Below are 13,222 nucleotides of genomic sequence, written 5' to 3' on the forward strand. Positions count from 1 at the left end.
TTGTGTGACAATATATTCCATATGAATTTCCCGCGACGACATATCCGAACATTTACGAGCGAATGCGAGATTGGCTTGTGGCAGCTCATGAGAACATCATCGTGCTTCCGAAGCCAATTCTCGTAAATGTTCGTATATCGTCGCGGAACATTCACATGGAATATATTGTCACACAAAATAAAACAAGCATTTTGTATCTCGTGAAATCTCTGTTACCATACCACATATAGCGTTGAAATTTTGCGATTTATATAAAAACACCGCTTTTTTATGGGTTAACTATTTAATGAATTATTTTACGAAACATTCGTTGGTTTTGATTATTTATGTGGCTTTTAATGGATTCATTATTGCCGCGTGCATCGTATACAGCACGGACTCTAGATGTCAATATACGCTCCGTGTATACAGTTGATGCTAACCGTCTTCGTTCATACAATAAAGTTTAATATCATAAGGGTTGTTTTGCACGATTCATCATTGCTGCAACAATTTGCTATGTCTGTTCGCTATAGAAGGTTAGGTAAGTTGAGTGGTGTGGTGCTATTGAAGGTTGTTGGAGTGAATTACATGTAACTATAATTATGTTCCTTTGTTTACATGTATTTTCTGCTAAAGTATTGAAATATAGATAAAATCTTTTCCACGAAAGAATTAACCGGTTTTAAACATTTCATAAAGCGTGTTTTCGATTGATTTCCATACATATTTTAAGAGCAAATGATTCAAATGTCACGACTGAATTCCAAGACGCTCACGAAATGCCGGTAAAATATGGAGAAAATATAGGAGGAACTCGTCGAAACACACACAGAACATGTGGAACTTACGGCGATCTGTTGCGTGGACGCGCGGATAGTTCTACCTACAGATTGTTTAATTTCGATCCTCACCGAGATTAAATGAAAGCGATGGTTCATCGTAACATCATTAGAGTTTCTCGCCGCGAAGAGTCAATGCTCAACACTTCACATCGAACATAAATATCCAAAAAGAAATATTAAAACTCATCAAACAAACTCGTGGTAGTCACTTAAAAAATATAAACATACATTGTGGCCGGTGTATTATCAATTCCGGCATTTTGTTTTATTATACAAGTAATTTATTTACAAACAGTTGACGGTTTTCCAAAGTTTTTGTCAAAAAAAACGTCAAATACAGCTAAGAAATTTCGTTTTGCGTATAATATGTTGTATGCATACAATTCTCATTGGCATTACAACACCATGTTTTTTATTAATACAAAGACACGTGTGTACCATGAACAGCAATCTCGGCATATGTGTCATATAATATGTATATTTACTGTCGATGTGTTTGACCAGATTCTTTGAATAAAACTGTTCCTTTATCAGCCATGCTGCCAGAAGACGAGCGGTAGAGGAAATCGTGAGTCTGTACCGGTTCGTAAAGGGTACCGCGACTCGTTACCATTACTTTAAGGTGCATGCTTTAGTGTTTATTTTTCAGTTCATATCAGTTCAAACTGCGCACGAACTGTCCTAGTTTCATTCCGGACGACAAATCTGCTTATGTGACTATCTAAAAATGGACAATAAAACATCTTGCAGTAAGAAAAATAGTGTTTGAATCGAACAAATATTTTTCTATGAGGTGTCGTTCTGAGAAAACTGGGCACACTGCATGTGCGTAAAGTGTCGTCCCAGATTAGCCTGTGCAGGCCGCACAGGCTAATCAGGGAAGACACTCCGCTTTAATGGTATTTTTCGTTTAAAAGAAGTCCCTTTTTACCGAAAATCAAGTTTAAGCGGAAAGTGTCGTCCCTGAGTAGCCTGTGTGGACTGCATAGGCTAATCTTGGACGACACTTTACGCACAGGCATTATGCCCAGTTTTCTCAGAACAAGACACATATTTGTATGTCGTATAAGCAACGTTCAGTTTTGATATGTGCATCGAATCACACGTGCTTCAAATCCTACACCTCTATACACCTAACCGTGGGCAAGTTGACAACTAACTATGATAATATTATTGCCTGTACGTTAGATAAACGTTTATTCTTCTCTTTCATTGCTTTTGAACTTAAATGTTATCAATGAATTAAAATTTTAAATACACATTTTTTGAGTGAATAGTTCTGAGTCAAGTGTGAGGGTTTTGAGCTCCCTAAAATCGGTTTAACCCTCATTGCTATAACATTTATGTTCCGAGACGATGCCCGCAGATGGATGCATGTGTGCGTGCGTGTGTGTGTGTGTGTTTGTTTTATGTTTATGTGTGTGTGTCTTGTCTAGTGCATTTCTGTGTGTCACACAGTTTGGCAATCTGTTTCTTGCAATACTGGGCGGATCACATGTTATAGTAAGGTTCCTTCCTGCTGATGCAGCTGTGTCTATTTGTACCTTCAGTCAAGTGCCACATTTTCAATACTATATATGTGTCTTGTTCTGATAAAACTGGGCATAATACATGTGCGTAAAGTGTCGTCCCAGATTAGCCTGTGCAGTCCGCACAGGCTAATCGGGGACGACACTTTCCGCTTAAACTTGATTTTCGGTAAGAAGGGACTTCCTTCAAACTAAAAATACCATTAAATCGGAAAGTGTCGTCCCTGATTAGCCTGTACGGACTGCACAGGCTAATCTGGGACGGCACTTTACGCACATGAATTAAGCCCAATTTTCTCAGAACAAGATACATATGAGCCGCGTCATGTGAAAATGTGTCGTATGTCTCATGCGACCAGCGTAGCTACAGACAAGACTGCGAAATTGCTCACCTTTCCGTTACTAAGACCACTAACAGTTTGGTTAAATTATAGCGTACAAGGTAGCTCCTATCCAGACTGCTTGAATACTCAGACCGATCGCGAGCTATGAATATCGCATAAGACCCATTTTTGCATGACGCGATTCACAGGAACAGTGTTTGTAATAATTATCTTTAAGCTAATGACTGCAACATTTTTCTCTTAAGCTTTATATGGAGCTGAACGGGGTTGTATTGTGGGTTACTTTTGCATTATATAAATAGTATTTTTTCGTGAAATTGTAACAAACTTTCAAGAAAACGTTTAAAATTGTCATGAACAAGTTTTTACTATCGTCTTGGAACAAAAAGTGAATTTGCTGCAAAGAACTGTTTAAGAAAACCTGATAGTGTTCGCGGAACTGACCAGTGTCTTAGAGGAACAAACGTATTATGAATAATTTGCTAAATACTTTGACAAGCTTTCAACTTTAGGATTTTAGAATGAGTAAAGTTAAAAAAGGATTTCCGCGAATTTTGTCGATATTTTCATGAACAAAAAGGAAAGTTTGCATTACATTTTTGTCATGATAATTATCATGATGTATTTTGCAAAAGAATGCATTTATTGTTGCTTATTGTTTTTTGCAGGCTTTACTTTCTTAAATTTATTTGGTTACAAAAAACTTTTCTATTTCTTTATTTTGTGTACTTCGGGGTACTTTGTCAAAATTATCTACACTATATGATGACTTTCGCCAAAATTGTGGATGTTTTCATGAAAAGTTTGAAAGATTACATGAAATTATGGCAATATTTCTTTGTTATGTTATGCATATGTATGCAACCATAGGGCTGTAAAGTTTTTAAAAGTGTTATGGTAACTATAATGCATTGATATACTGTACCTAAACCCATGCGTCACATGCATATGAAATCGAGACATGTTGTGCTTCTTCTCAATTTCTCAACAACTATTAATTAAAGTTAAATTTTTCACCTCCCGTATTATGTAATAATTGTGAATATTTTTGCTACATACACACGAAGCGCCAACGCACACACCTAGCTGAAGTAAAAACTTCTTTAGTAAATTGCAAAACCCAAATAAATTGGTTTTAATACATGACCCCCTTACAGAACCATGATCAAAGATTAACGAAATTACACATTTCCTAAACGTTGTGTCAAAGAATCGAAAATATAAGATCATTGTGCATAAAGGAGTGAAATGGGTAAACCTATACTGAATATACGTTTCCGATTATGAGAATTCATGATATGAAATTGACTAAATTATACAGTTTTACAAACGCGAAACAATTAAATAATTTTAAGCGAGTCCCTTGTTTTCGTTAATTGTTGTTCCATAACAGTTCGGATGATCAAGAGATAAAGGCGATAACCTTGAAAGGGACATTTTCACGTTTTGATACATTGGCAAAATTGAAAAAAAACTTGTTTTAGATTTGCTAATGTTTGTTGCAGTACTGTTGTTTTGCGAGGAAACAGTAATACTGAAAATTAATCAAGCTCTAAAATATCCATTACATTAATCTTTTCACGATTTAAAAACCTGAAAATTATAAAGCGTTACAAACACGAAACGAGTGCATAATTAGGAAAGTTCTGTTGTCATCGTTATATTTTGCGACACTACGAGGATTGCTTACATAATGTATAAATTACATACACTATTCCTTTAGAACGAAGGGCCGAGTGGTCTAATCGGTAGACTTTTACTCCAAGGGACAGTGGTTCGAGCTTAGGTGTGGATTACTTTTGTTCTTTCTTCAATTTTATTGTTGTTGTAAACTGGAAATCTTTTATCGGATTTTTACATTAATCAATTTATAGTATGTGATGACAAACTTCAAAACATTAAAAAATCTACATTTATGTAAAGGTCCCTTTAAATATAGAACCCCAGTTGGAATCCAGGTAACTAAAGGTCTAGTATTTTTGTGTCTTTCTTAACTCGCCTTTCTTTGAACAAAATGTGAAAACGTCCCTTAAAATCAGTTGTGGCACACGTGCTACGCGGCCTTGCTGATAAGTTTGGAACCTTGTTAAGAATGTGACCCTATTGCCGTTAATAGTTTACGTGACGGTGCTGTGAACTATCTGTAATAGTTCAAGGGTGTTTATATAACATAGTCACGTGTATGACCCAGACATTGTTCCAATCTTTCGATGGACGCATGCTCTAGGTCTTGAGGTTAAATATATAGCATATCAGGCTGACCGTCGAAAATCCAGTACAACAAAGTCATTGATAAGCATACGATATCGAACAAGTTCAAGTGCTGGGGTTCTTGGATACGAGAAAATCTCTCCGCCGAATAAAATATTGCTTACTTGCAAACTTGTCTTGATTACATAGCAGTGAGATAAAGTCAAACAGAGGGTGACTAGGTAATATTAGTTTCACATCCAGAAAAACATTCAGCTGTAACTTAACCCATTTATGCCTAGCGTCTAAAAAAATGGTCTAGGCATGATGCGGCGTCTCATCAGGGTATGCGCTGTTTGCTTAAAGGAATTTCTGTAAGAAATATTCTAAATACAGAAATAAATATACTAGACATCCCTAATTTTGGAAATAAATTGATCCAATTTATAAGGATGGGAGAGTCCACTAGGCATAAATGGGTTAATCATAACGCTGCACGAGTTTCTCGATTTGTCGTAACACTGGGTCAATTTCTTAACAAATGATGTCAGGTGAGCAAAACGTTATGGCAACATTAATGGCGTTTAACCACGCAGGATCTTATAAACGATGCTATAACACAATATTAAATAGTTTATTAGAAATAATGATATTTGATTGTACAATTATGCTTTATTTGGGGCGAACCACTTTGGATGTTCGCACAAAGTCATCGTCGGATACACACGTTCGATATTTTCCGACCCTCTCCATTTATAGAAATTCTGGAGTGCTAATGAATGATTTGCCGGTTTAAACCGTCAATCGCACAAAGTGCAAATTTATTTAAATAAGTTGCTGACGCATTAAGTTAGAAACGGCATCCATATCTTCACCATACAACATAAGACGATGCACACGAAACAGTTAAATGAACAATTACAATATACGTACACTGTAAATGATTAAAAGCGGCAGACTAGCGCCTTAATTAGAATGGTAAATTCAATTCAGTAAGAGTTATATCAGCTTTTAACAGTTGAAAGGTAGCATCTTCACGCAATATTCAAAACGGAACACGACTAAAATTGCAACAACTCTTAAAATATTACTCTTAAAATAAACGTTTTAGGATAACACATCAATTATTATACAGTTCAGCACAGACGAAACATGCTAATTATGGAGCAGGATAATCTATCATGTCTGAGTTGAAGCAAAATGCTATTTGAACGATTTTGTGTCCAGAAAGAAATCCATGGCGACACGGCTATTATTCTCACATCCAGCGCATCAAAGTTTGGTTTTGTGGTCAACATATCGGACAGTTTGGCTTTCCTTCCGGTACAACGGCACCCCTCCACACAGACCTAGACTTATTTATAAGACGCGCAAAGAATTTAGAGATACTTTTTATATGGGGTAAATTCTTTAAGACGCGCAAAGAATTTAGAGATACTTTTTATATATAAAGTAGCTTAATATTTGAGAGCGTCAACAAGTTGGACTAGGACCTCATATATCTCATCGCGGCATTTATGTTTAGTATCGATGCGTCGCTTATCTTCCGTACGCTCGTACTTGCTATGGGCTTCAACATATGCCCAAATATAGGCCATGTAAATGTAGTGCGACCAAACGCAAACAAAAGTCGCTGTAGAAATGGGCTTATTATACAACATTTTGGGCTACATTATGCAATATTATGAGTGTTCTCAATTTCCACGATCATGACAGTGGACAAACACGTGTCGTCTGGACACATGCGTACTGAGGTCACGTTTTATGTACGCTTAGCGGCGACTATAAAACCGGCCAGTGTGCGTGGTGACTTTGTATTGCAAGCGTTGGATCAAGTCGCCTAACCATGATGCGCCTGTTAGTGTTGTTTGCTTTCGTGGGCTTTGCGTCTGCATTGACCATTCCGGAACTAGCTACACAATTGGGAGCCACTGAGTTGGTGAAGCTTGTCACACAGGCAGGCTTGGCTGATACGCTGTCATCTAAGGGTGAGTTCGAAAATCGCTTTTCTTTTTCGTTTCTAGTACTTTTTGTTTTATGAAAACTGAGTAATTTAATGGCTTTGCTTGTAGCAGAAGTTAAATAACATATCGTCTATTTATGTTTTTTCGTATTTCTCAATCAGTTTCACAATAACGACCATAGATTACATTTTGTAATGTTCTTAATACTTTTGAAATGAATAAGACGGCTTTCCAATTGTAAAATTTATAATGCTCGTGGAATTTCGCTTAAGTAAATGTCCTTCTTGGTTGCAATATTGGTATATGTTATGCTAAAACGAGATTGATTTTCACAAATTTAAATGGTATGCCTCAAACAAGATCCTATCGGTGAGATAAGAATTTGTGATATTACTCGCGCATGTACTTATGATTTGATGAGAGTATGAACTCAATTTGTGATATTACTCGCGCATGTACTTATGATTTGATGAGAGTATGAACTCAATTTGTGATATTACTCGCGCATGTACTTATGATTTGATGAGAGTATGAACTCAATTCCAATTGTTTGTTCTAATACTAATACTTCAGGGCCATTTACCGTTTTTGGACCAACAAATGATGCCTTTGCAAAGCTCCCTAAGTCAGTCCTAGACTTGCTGATGAAAAACAAGCAGCTACTTATCGAGGTTCTGAAATACCACGTTGTCTCCGGAAGTGTGTACTCATCTCAGTTGACCAATGAATTGACGGCACCTAGCTTAGCGCCACTGTCGGCAACAGCATTCGTTAACATCCGATTCAACATATACAACGGCGGGAAGGTAAGCAAAAAGAGGCATAGACGACTATGTTTGTCTAAGAACTATTGATATAGAAAAAAATAATATTGTTTTTTTTATAATAAATTAATAATCCTCATTGAATAGATGTGAAATAGCAAAGCAAATGTTTTTATTCTTACACATATATGAAAATAAATATTTTAATGATATAATTTGTGTTTAAGCTCATCACTGCGGATGGAAGCCCGGTGGTTTTGGCCAATCAGAATGCGTCTAATGGGGTCATTCATGTCGTCAACAGAGTTATGTGGCCTTTGCCCTTCCTGAACGTCCCAGGGCTTATCACCAGAGAACAGGCGCAATTTTCTACGCTTCTTACTGGTATGGTTTTATTGTCCTAGATTAGGTACATTTCATTGTTCACGTTTAACCCATTTTTGCTTAGCGTCTAGAAAAAAGGCCTTGGCAAACAGCGTAGACCCAGATGAGACGCCGCATGATACGGCGTCTCATCAGGGTCTTCGCTGTTTGCTTAAAGGAAAAGCTGTCAGAAATATTCTAAATATAGAAATAAATATACTAGACATCCCTAATTTTGGAAATAAATTGATCCAATTTAGAAGAATTGGAGAGTCCACTAGGCATACATGGGTTAATACTTAATCTTTACTGTTCAAATCGTTCTATATTTAGATGTATAATTTACAAACGAAAACAGCTGTAAATTCATCATCGGAAAATAATCTCAAATTAAATACTCAGACTATTCATTACAGTCATTCCTTTTTTTAAAGTTTAATCAGTAAATCTAAACTAAGCTAATTAGCGTGTTAAAAAGGAAAACTTGCGACAAGTGGTTTGACACGTTTTTACTTAATTAAATATTAATAAATACAAATCAAATGCTGCACATAATACATTAACACTCCAAACATAATAATACTGTTGCAACTTAAAGCCGTGGAGAAGGCCAACCTTGTCGCGACTCTCAGCGGGGGACCATTCACAGTGTTCGCTCCAACCAACGCAGCCTTCGCAAAGATACCCGCCGATGTCCTCAACAAACTTCTCGCCAACATAACTGCACTTACCGGTACTGGCTGTAGTATGATAAAATAATGTACTAAACACTTTTAAATTTGCTGGTACAGGCTTTATTCGGCTAATTGATGTTGAAACGCGCTTATTGTTGTATAAGCTTTACTGATCTTACTGGTCAGTGGCAGCTTAAATAATACATGAGCATGTCGCCTGGCATAGTGATATGTACTTAATTATGCTTATTTGTGCGTTTACTGATATAAGATTTAGTATTTCGCGTGTATAAGTAAACGATAACAGGGCTTCATAGCATGCACCTTTTAATTGATAAAAAAGTAATGATCATTCGATCTTTGATAACAATAAAAGATGTGTTTCATTTCTTTCAAAATGCTACAATAATGTTGCAGTTCTCAATTAAGACCAGTTTATATATTCATCACTCATTTTTTTACTAGAAACTTCAAAAATATACGTAGACTTTCATGTACATACTTGTGCATTGCAAAATATGTTATACATGCAGACAATGCCACAATTCTATCACTTTAAAAGAAGAACGCTTCACTTAATTGTATGGGATATCTATCATTTTTGCTTGAGAAAGCACAGATATGACTGAGACTCAAATAGACGTACTTGTTTATTTTGAAACATTGCATTAATAACGAGTTTGCCAATAATAAATGATTTAAAAAAGAATGCGTAAATGCAAAGCAAACGTATTTATCATTGACAACGTTTCTTTAAAATGAATTCAACGATTATGTTGTGGAAAACGGGCTCGGCTGTTATCAAAACATATCTTTTACGCTAAGGTCTATAAAACATGAACTGCTTTTTCCTTCATACTCACAATCAAATTTATCAATTATTTTCCAAGACGTCCTTACGTATCACGTGATCAGCGGAACCTTCTGGAGCGCCAGTCTATCTGACGGCGAGACGCCAAAAACTGTGGAGGGAAAGACAGTCAAGATCTCTATCAATGCCGGTAAGTATACGTGTATTTCATTACCCACAGTTCGAGTGAGAAGCTTTAGATGAAAACGCATTATTACGACAATTATTTTCTTAAGTTTTCGATTTGCAATACAAATTCGCAAAAGTATATGCATTACTTTAACAGTCTTGCTTTCGGACATATTTGTTCATGATATTTATTAAACTATCAAGTATCCAATTACTCTAGAATGATTCACTTAGACACAGTCTCTTGAATAACTTGATCTTCAACGACTCAACTTGTGTCAATTTATAAATTACACATATTGATTGTTATCAAGATTCAAGTACATCATTATGTACTGTCTCTGCGTTAATATCCTTAACGCAAAGTATTAGGACCATCATTTTGTGTATCAATGAAATCAAGTCGATTATCTTTTACACATAAATCCTTGATTTTGCATATTCTCGGAACCTGCTATTTAATTTTGTAAAATTTAACCGTGTCGTCATTTGTTTCAGGTAAAGTGAGTGTTAACAACGCTAACGTACAAGAGGCTGACATTTCCGTTACAAACGGCGTCATCCACGTCATTGACACTGTCCTATTACCGCCATCGTTTAACATCAATTCTTTATAACATTCATCGAATCATATTGTTCACATTTATTAAGCATTTCTAAATAAATGTGATATATTCTAATTAAATGTGATTTTTACTTATACGTTTTGTTTGTTTATTCACATTGAGAGCCTTACACCTGAGCTATCTTTTACAAATAGCTGTATTTTTATTGTATAATTTACGTACTTAAGTTAGTTTACAGGGATTTCATACGATTTCCGTGTCATCATTAAGAATAAATATATAATGAAAATAATTTTTTTTCTTAAACGAAAGGTATAACAAACAATGCCGATATCGACACGTTTACTCATTTTTTTATTGTAGAATTAACATGGTTTCTTTTTTTTTTAATTCTCTGTTAGACTTAAGTACGGTTTCTATTCATCTAGTGCATGAAAGTTTCATTTAGTTTATAATACATTAACATGATTAAATCAACGTACCTTTAATGAACTCAGTAAGTCTGTATACACGGACGAACAATTAACGATGAGTGATCTTTGTCTTAGAAGTTTTAAGCAGACGTAAATTTGGCATCAATTATTTTATTCCGCCAAGATCAATAATTCAATTCGCAAAGCCCATCAGTATTAACTTGCAACAACGATTTTTTCGACAAATTGTAAGGTGTTTGAAAATTGCTGATGCAAATTATCATAGATTGTGTGCAATGCCAAAAAAACCTACTTTCGAAGAGTTTTATCTAAATAATACAATCAATTTCTAAGAATAACTAACTTCTTATTAACCACGTTAAACTAGTGCAACATAAAAAAGTGTAAAATAATAGCGGAATATAATTAATAAAAAGAACAAATGCATGTCGTTTCTTGTGCAAATAAAACAAGAAATGACTTTAAAAGGACATTCGTCGCGGCCATGTTTATATAAATTTAATGCGTTAAATAAAGTATAAAATGAACAAGATGAACGACACATGATTGCTCAGAGCACAAAGTCTAAGTACATTACTTGTTATGAGTACTGCAAATCGTTCTTTCATGCTACGCAAAATAAGATATCGCCCCCAATGGTGCAGAAAGGTACCATGCGACATTGAAGTTAGAAGGCACATGGTACCCTTTTGTACCAATAGGGCGAAATGTAGTATAAGTACAATGTCGACTTATCACCAAACTTCTTTTACTTTAAACAACGTTTGCAAACTTAAAAAGAATTACAATTTAAAAGCATTGTATGGCGAAGTGAATACAAAGATGTAATTATACCAAATTCGTTTGGAATATAAACCGCTTCAGTAGAAAGCAATCGTCAATATTATCCGGCCTTAACACGTGTAGCTTGTCTATCCGCTATCTCATACGAAGTGTACTTAAGCGATGCCCTGAAGTCCCTAAGTTCGCGTTTGTTTATAAAAGTTTAACTTTACATAGACTATATGAGGATGTCCGTTGCATATCAACAGGTTCACGAGATAAGAAATATCATGGTTTCCATGATCCGCTGTGTTATTTGATAACTCATTCTTTACAGTATTATCCTCGTGTTGCAAAATTTTGCCGTTGTAGGACTTCAATGAATAAATGCTCATATCAATGCCAAAATATACATAACACATTTGAATGTGATAAACAATTAATATATTACTAAGACAAGTTTTCACAAATACCAATTGTAAGCACATTTAAGTTTGTTTACGTTTGAACAAAATGAAGGTAACTCAATTCGAATGTTCCGCACATCATGTAAGGACAGTATACTTTACTTGCTGGTACATGCTTTAGATTTCCCAGTGATGCAGACATATTCCTGAGTGTACTGGAAAAGGCTTTATAATCTCAAGTGATGCATACACATAATGAAGCTCATTGGGTCATTGTCGACCTGGAATGGCTTGAAGTCACCTGGGGGTGACTAGAAGCCGATTCATGTCTTCCTGGGGTGACTTCAAGCCGATTCTTGTCACCCGGTCGGCTTGAAGTCACCCAAGGGTGACATGAATCGGCTTGAAGTCACCATAGGGTGACAATAATCGGCTTCTAGTCTCCCCCGGGTGACTTCAATCCATTTCAGGTCGACAATGACCCAATGAGCCATAATGACAGTAAGTTGCGTCTGCAGGTAAAGACTTTAGGATAACCAGTGATGAAATCACATAGTGACAATACTGCGCTTAAGTGTGCACTATGATGCATAAACGTAGTGACATTACTGTGCATACAAGTACATGCTTTAGTATGCCCTGAGACATCTACATATAGTGATATTACCGCTGTTATTAGTGGAGGCTCTAGTATGCCCAGTGGTATAAACACGTTTCCGTACTTTATGCAGATTCATGCTTTTATATCCTCATGGATATACTTGAATGCGCAAACCCTCAGTTGTTTTCTGACCAGTGGCTACTATCTCCTCCGACCATGTATCCCACAGTATCTTACCTTGCTCAGAATACATGTTTTTCATTGGCTAAGTCAGGTCACATGCTGACCATGTAGTTTTTCAGGTTAATTCGGTAGCTTTTTACATATGACGAGTATTGTTTTATGAAGTAATGGAAAAAAAAAACATAACGTCATTTAATTCAAAACGGAAACTTTTCATCTGTTAGATTGTTCGTAGATTATTCAGGAAAGAATTGTACTCGGTAAAATAAATGCATTGAAAGGCTTTTGACTAACGTCTCACGGTGTAATAAAGAGTGATTAATTTGCCTCGAGGTACGGCTTCGCCCGGTATTATTTTGCTGACCCTGTATCACAACGTACGGCCTCGGTAAAAAACAGTAAGAGGCAGTGTAACCAATTTATTTAAAGGCCCTATAAAGGTTACAAATCCAATTATTGTGCATATAAACTGGTCTAATTTTTACCGGATTTCAGTTACTCTTGCATAAAAAATGCTAATAACACAGCTTTGGTGCAACGTTATCAAGAATTATGGAAGATATACCCGTTTCATAATTGGAAGAAATGTTTACAACTTTGCAACTAACGTGGTGTGTAGCCTGAAAGCGGTGACGCAT

The 13,222-nt window shown here is 35.9% G+C and overlaps 1 protein-coding gene and 1 long non-coding RNA gene across 2 annotated transcripts; one reads left to right on the forward strand and one right to left on the reverse strand.

The window, feature by feature from the left end:
* Nucleotides 1–6,668: 6,668 nt before the first annotated feature.
* LOC127834148 (transforming growth factor-beta-induced protein ig-h3-like) lies at nt 6,669–10,327 on the forward strand. Its single transcript, XM_052359782.1, has 6 exons — nt 6,669–6,875; nt 7,425–7,657; nt 7,843–7,999; nt 8,577–8,711; nt 9,543–9,653; nt 10,130–10,327. Exons 1-6 carry the CDS (start codon nt 6,734–6,736, stop codon nt 10,246–10,248), a joined length of 897 nt encoding a protein of 298 aa, XP_052215742.1. The 5' UTR covers nt 6,669–6,733; the 3' UTR covers nt 10,249–10,327.
* On the reverse strand, nt 8,473–11,609 carry LOC127834152 (uncharacterized). The gene is made up of 3 exons (XR_008027826.1): nt 11,466–11,609; nt 9,516–9,614; nt 8,473–8,718 (listed from the first exon to the last, which is right to left on the reverse strand). It is a non-coding gene; the product is annotated as an uncharacterized LOC127834152 (long non-coding RNA).
* Nucleotides 11,610–13,222: the final 1,613 nt, after the last annotated feature.

The sequence above is a fragment of the Dreissena polymorpha genome, chromosome 6 (assembly GCF_020536995.1).
Source record: "Dreissena polymorpha isolate Duluth1 chromosome 6, UMN_Dpol_1.0, whole genome shotgun sequence".
In the NCBI taxonomy this organism is placed as follows: Eukaryota; Metazoa; Mollusca; class Bivalvia; order Myida; family Dreissenidae; genus Dreissena; species Dreissena polymorpha.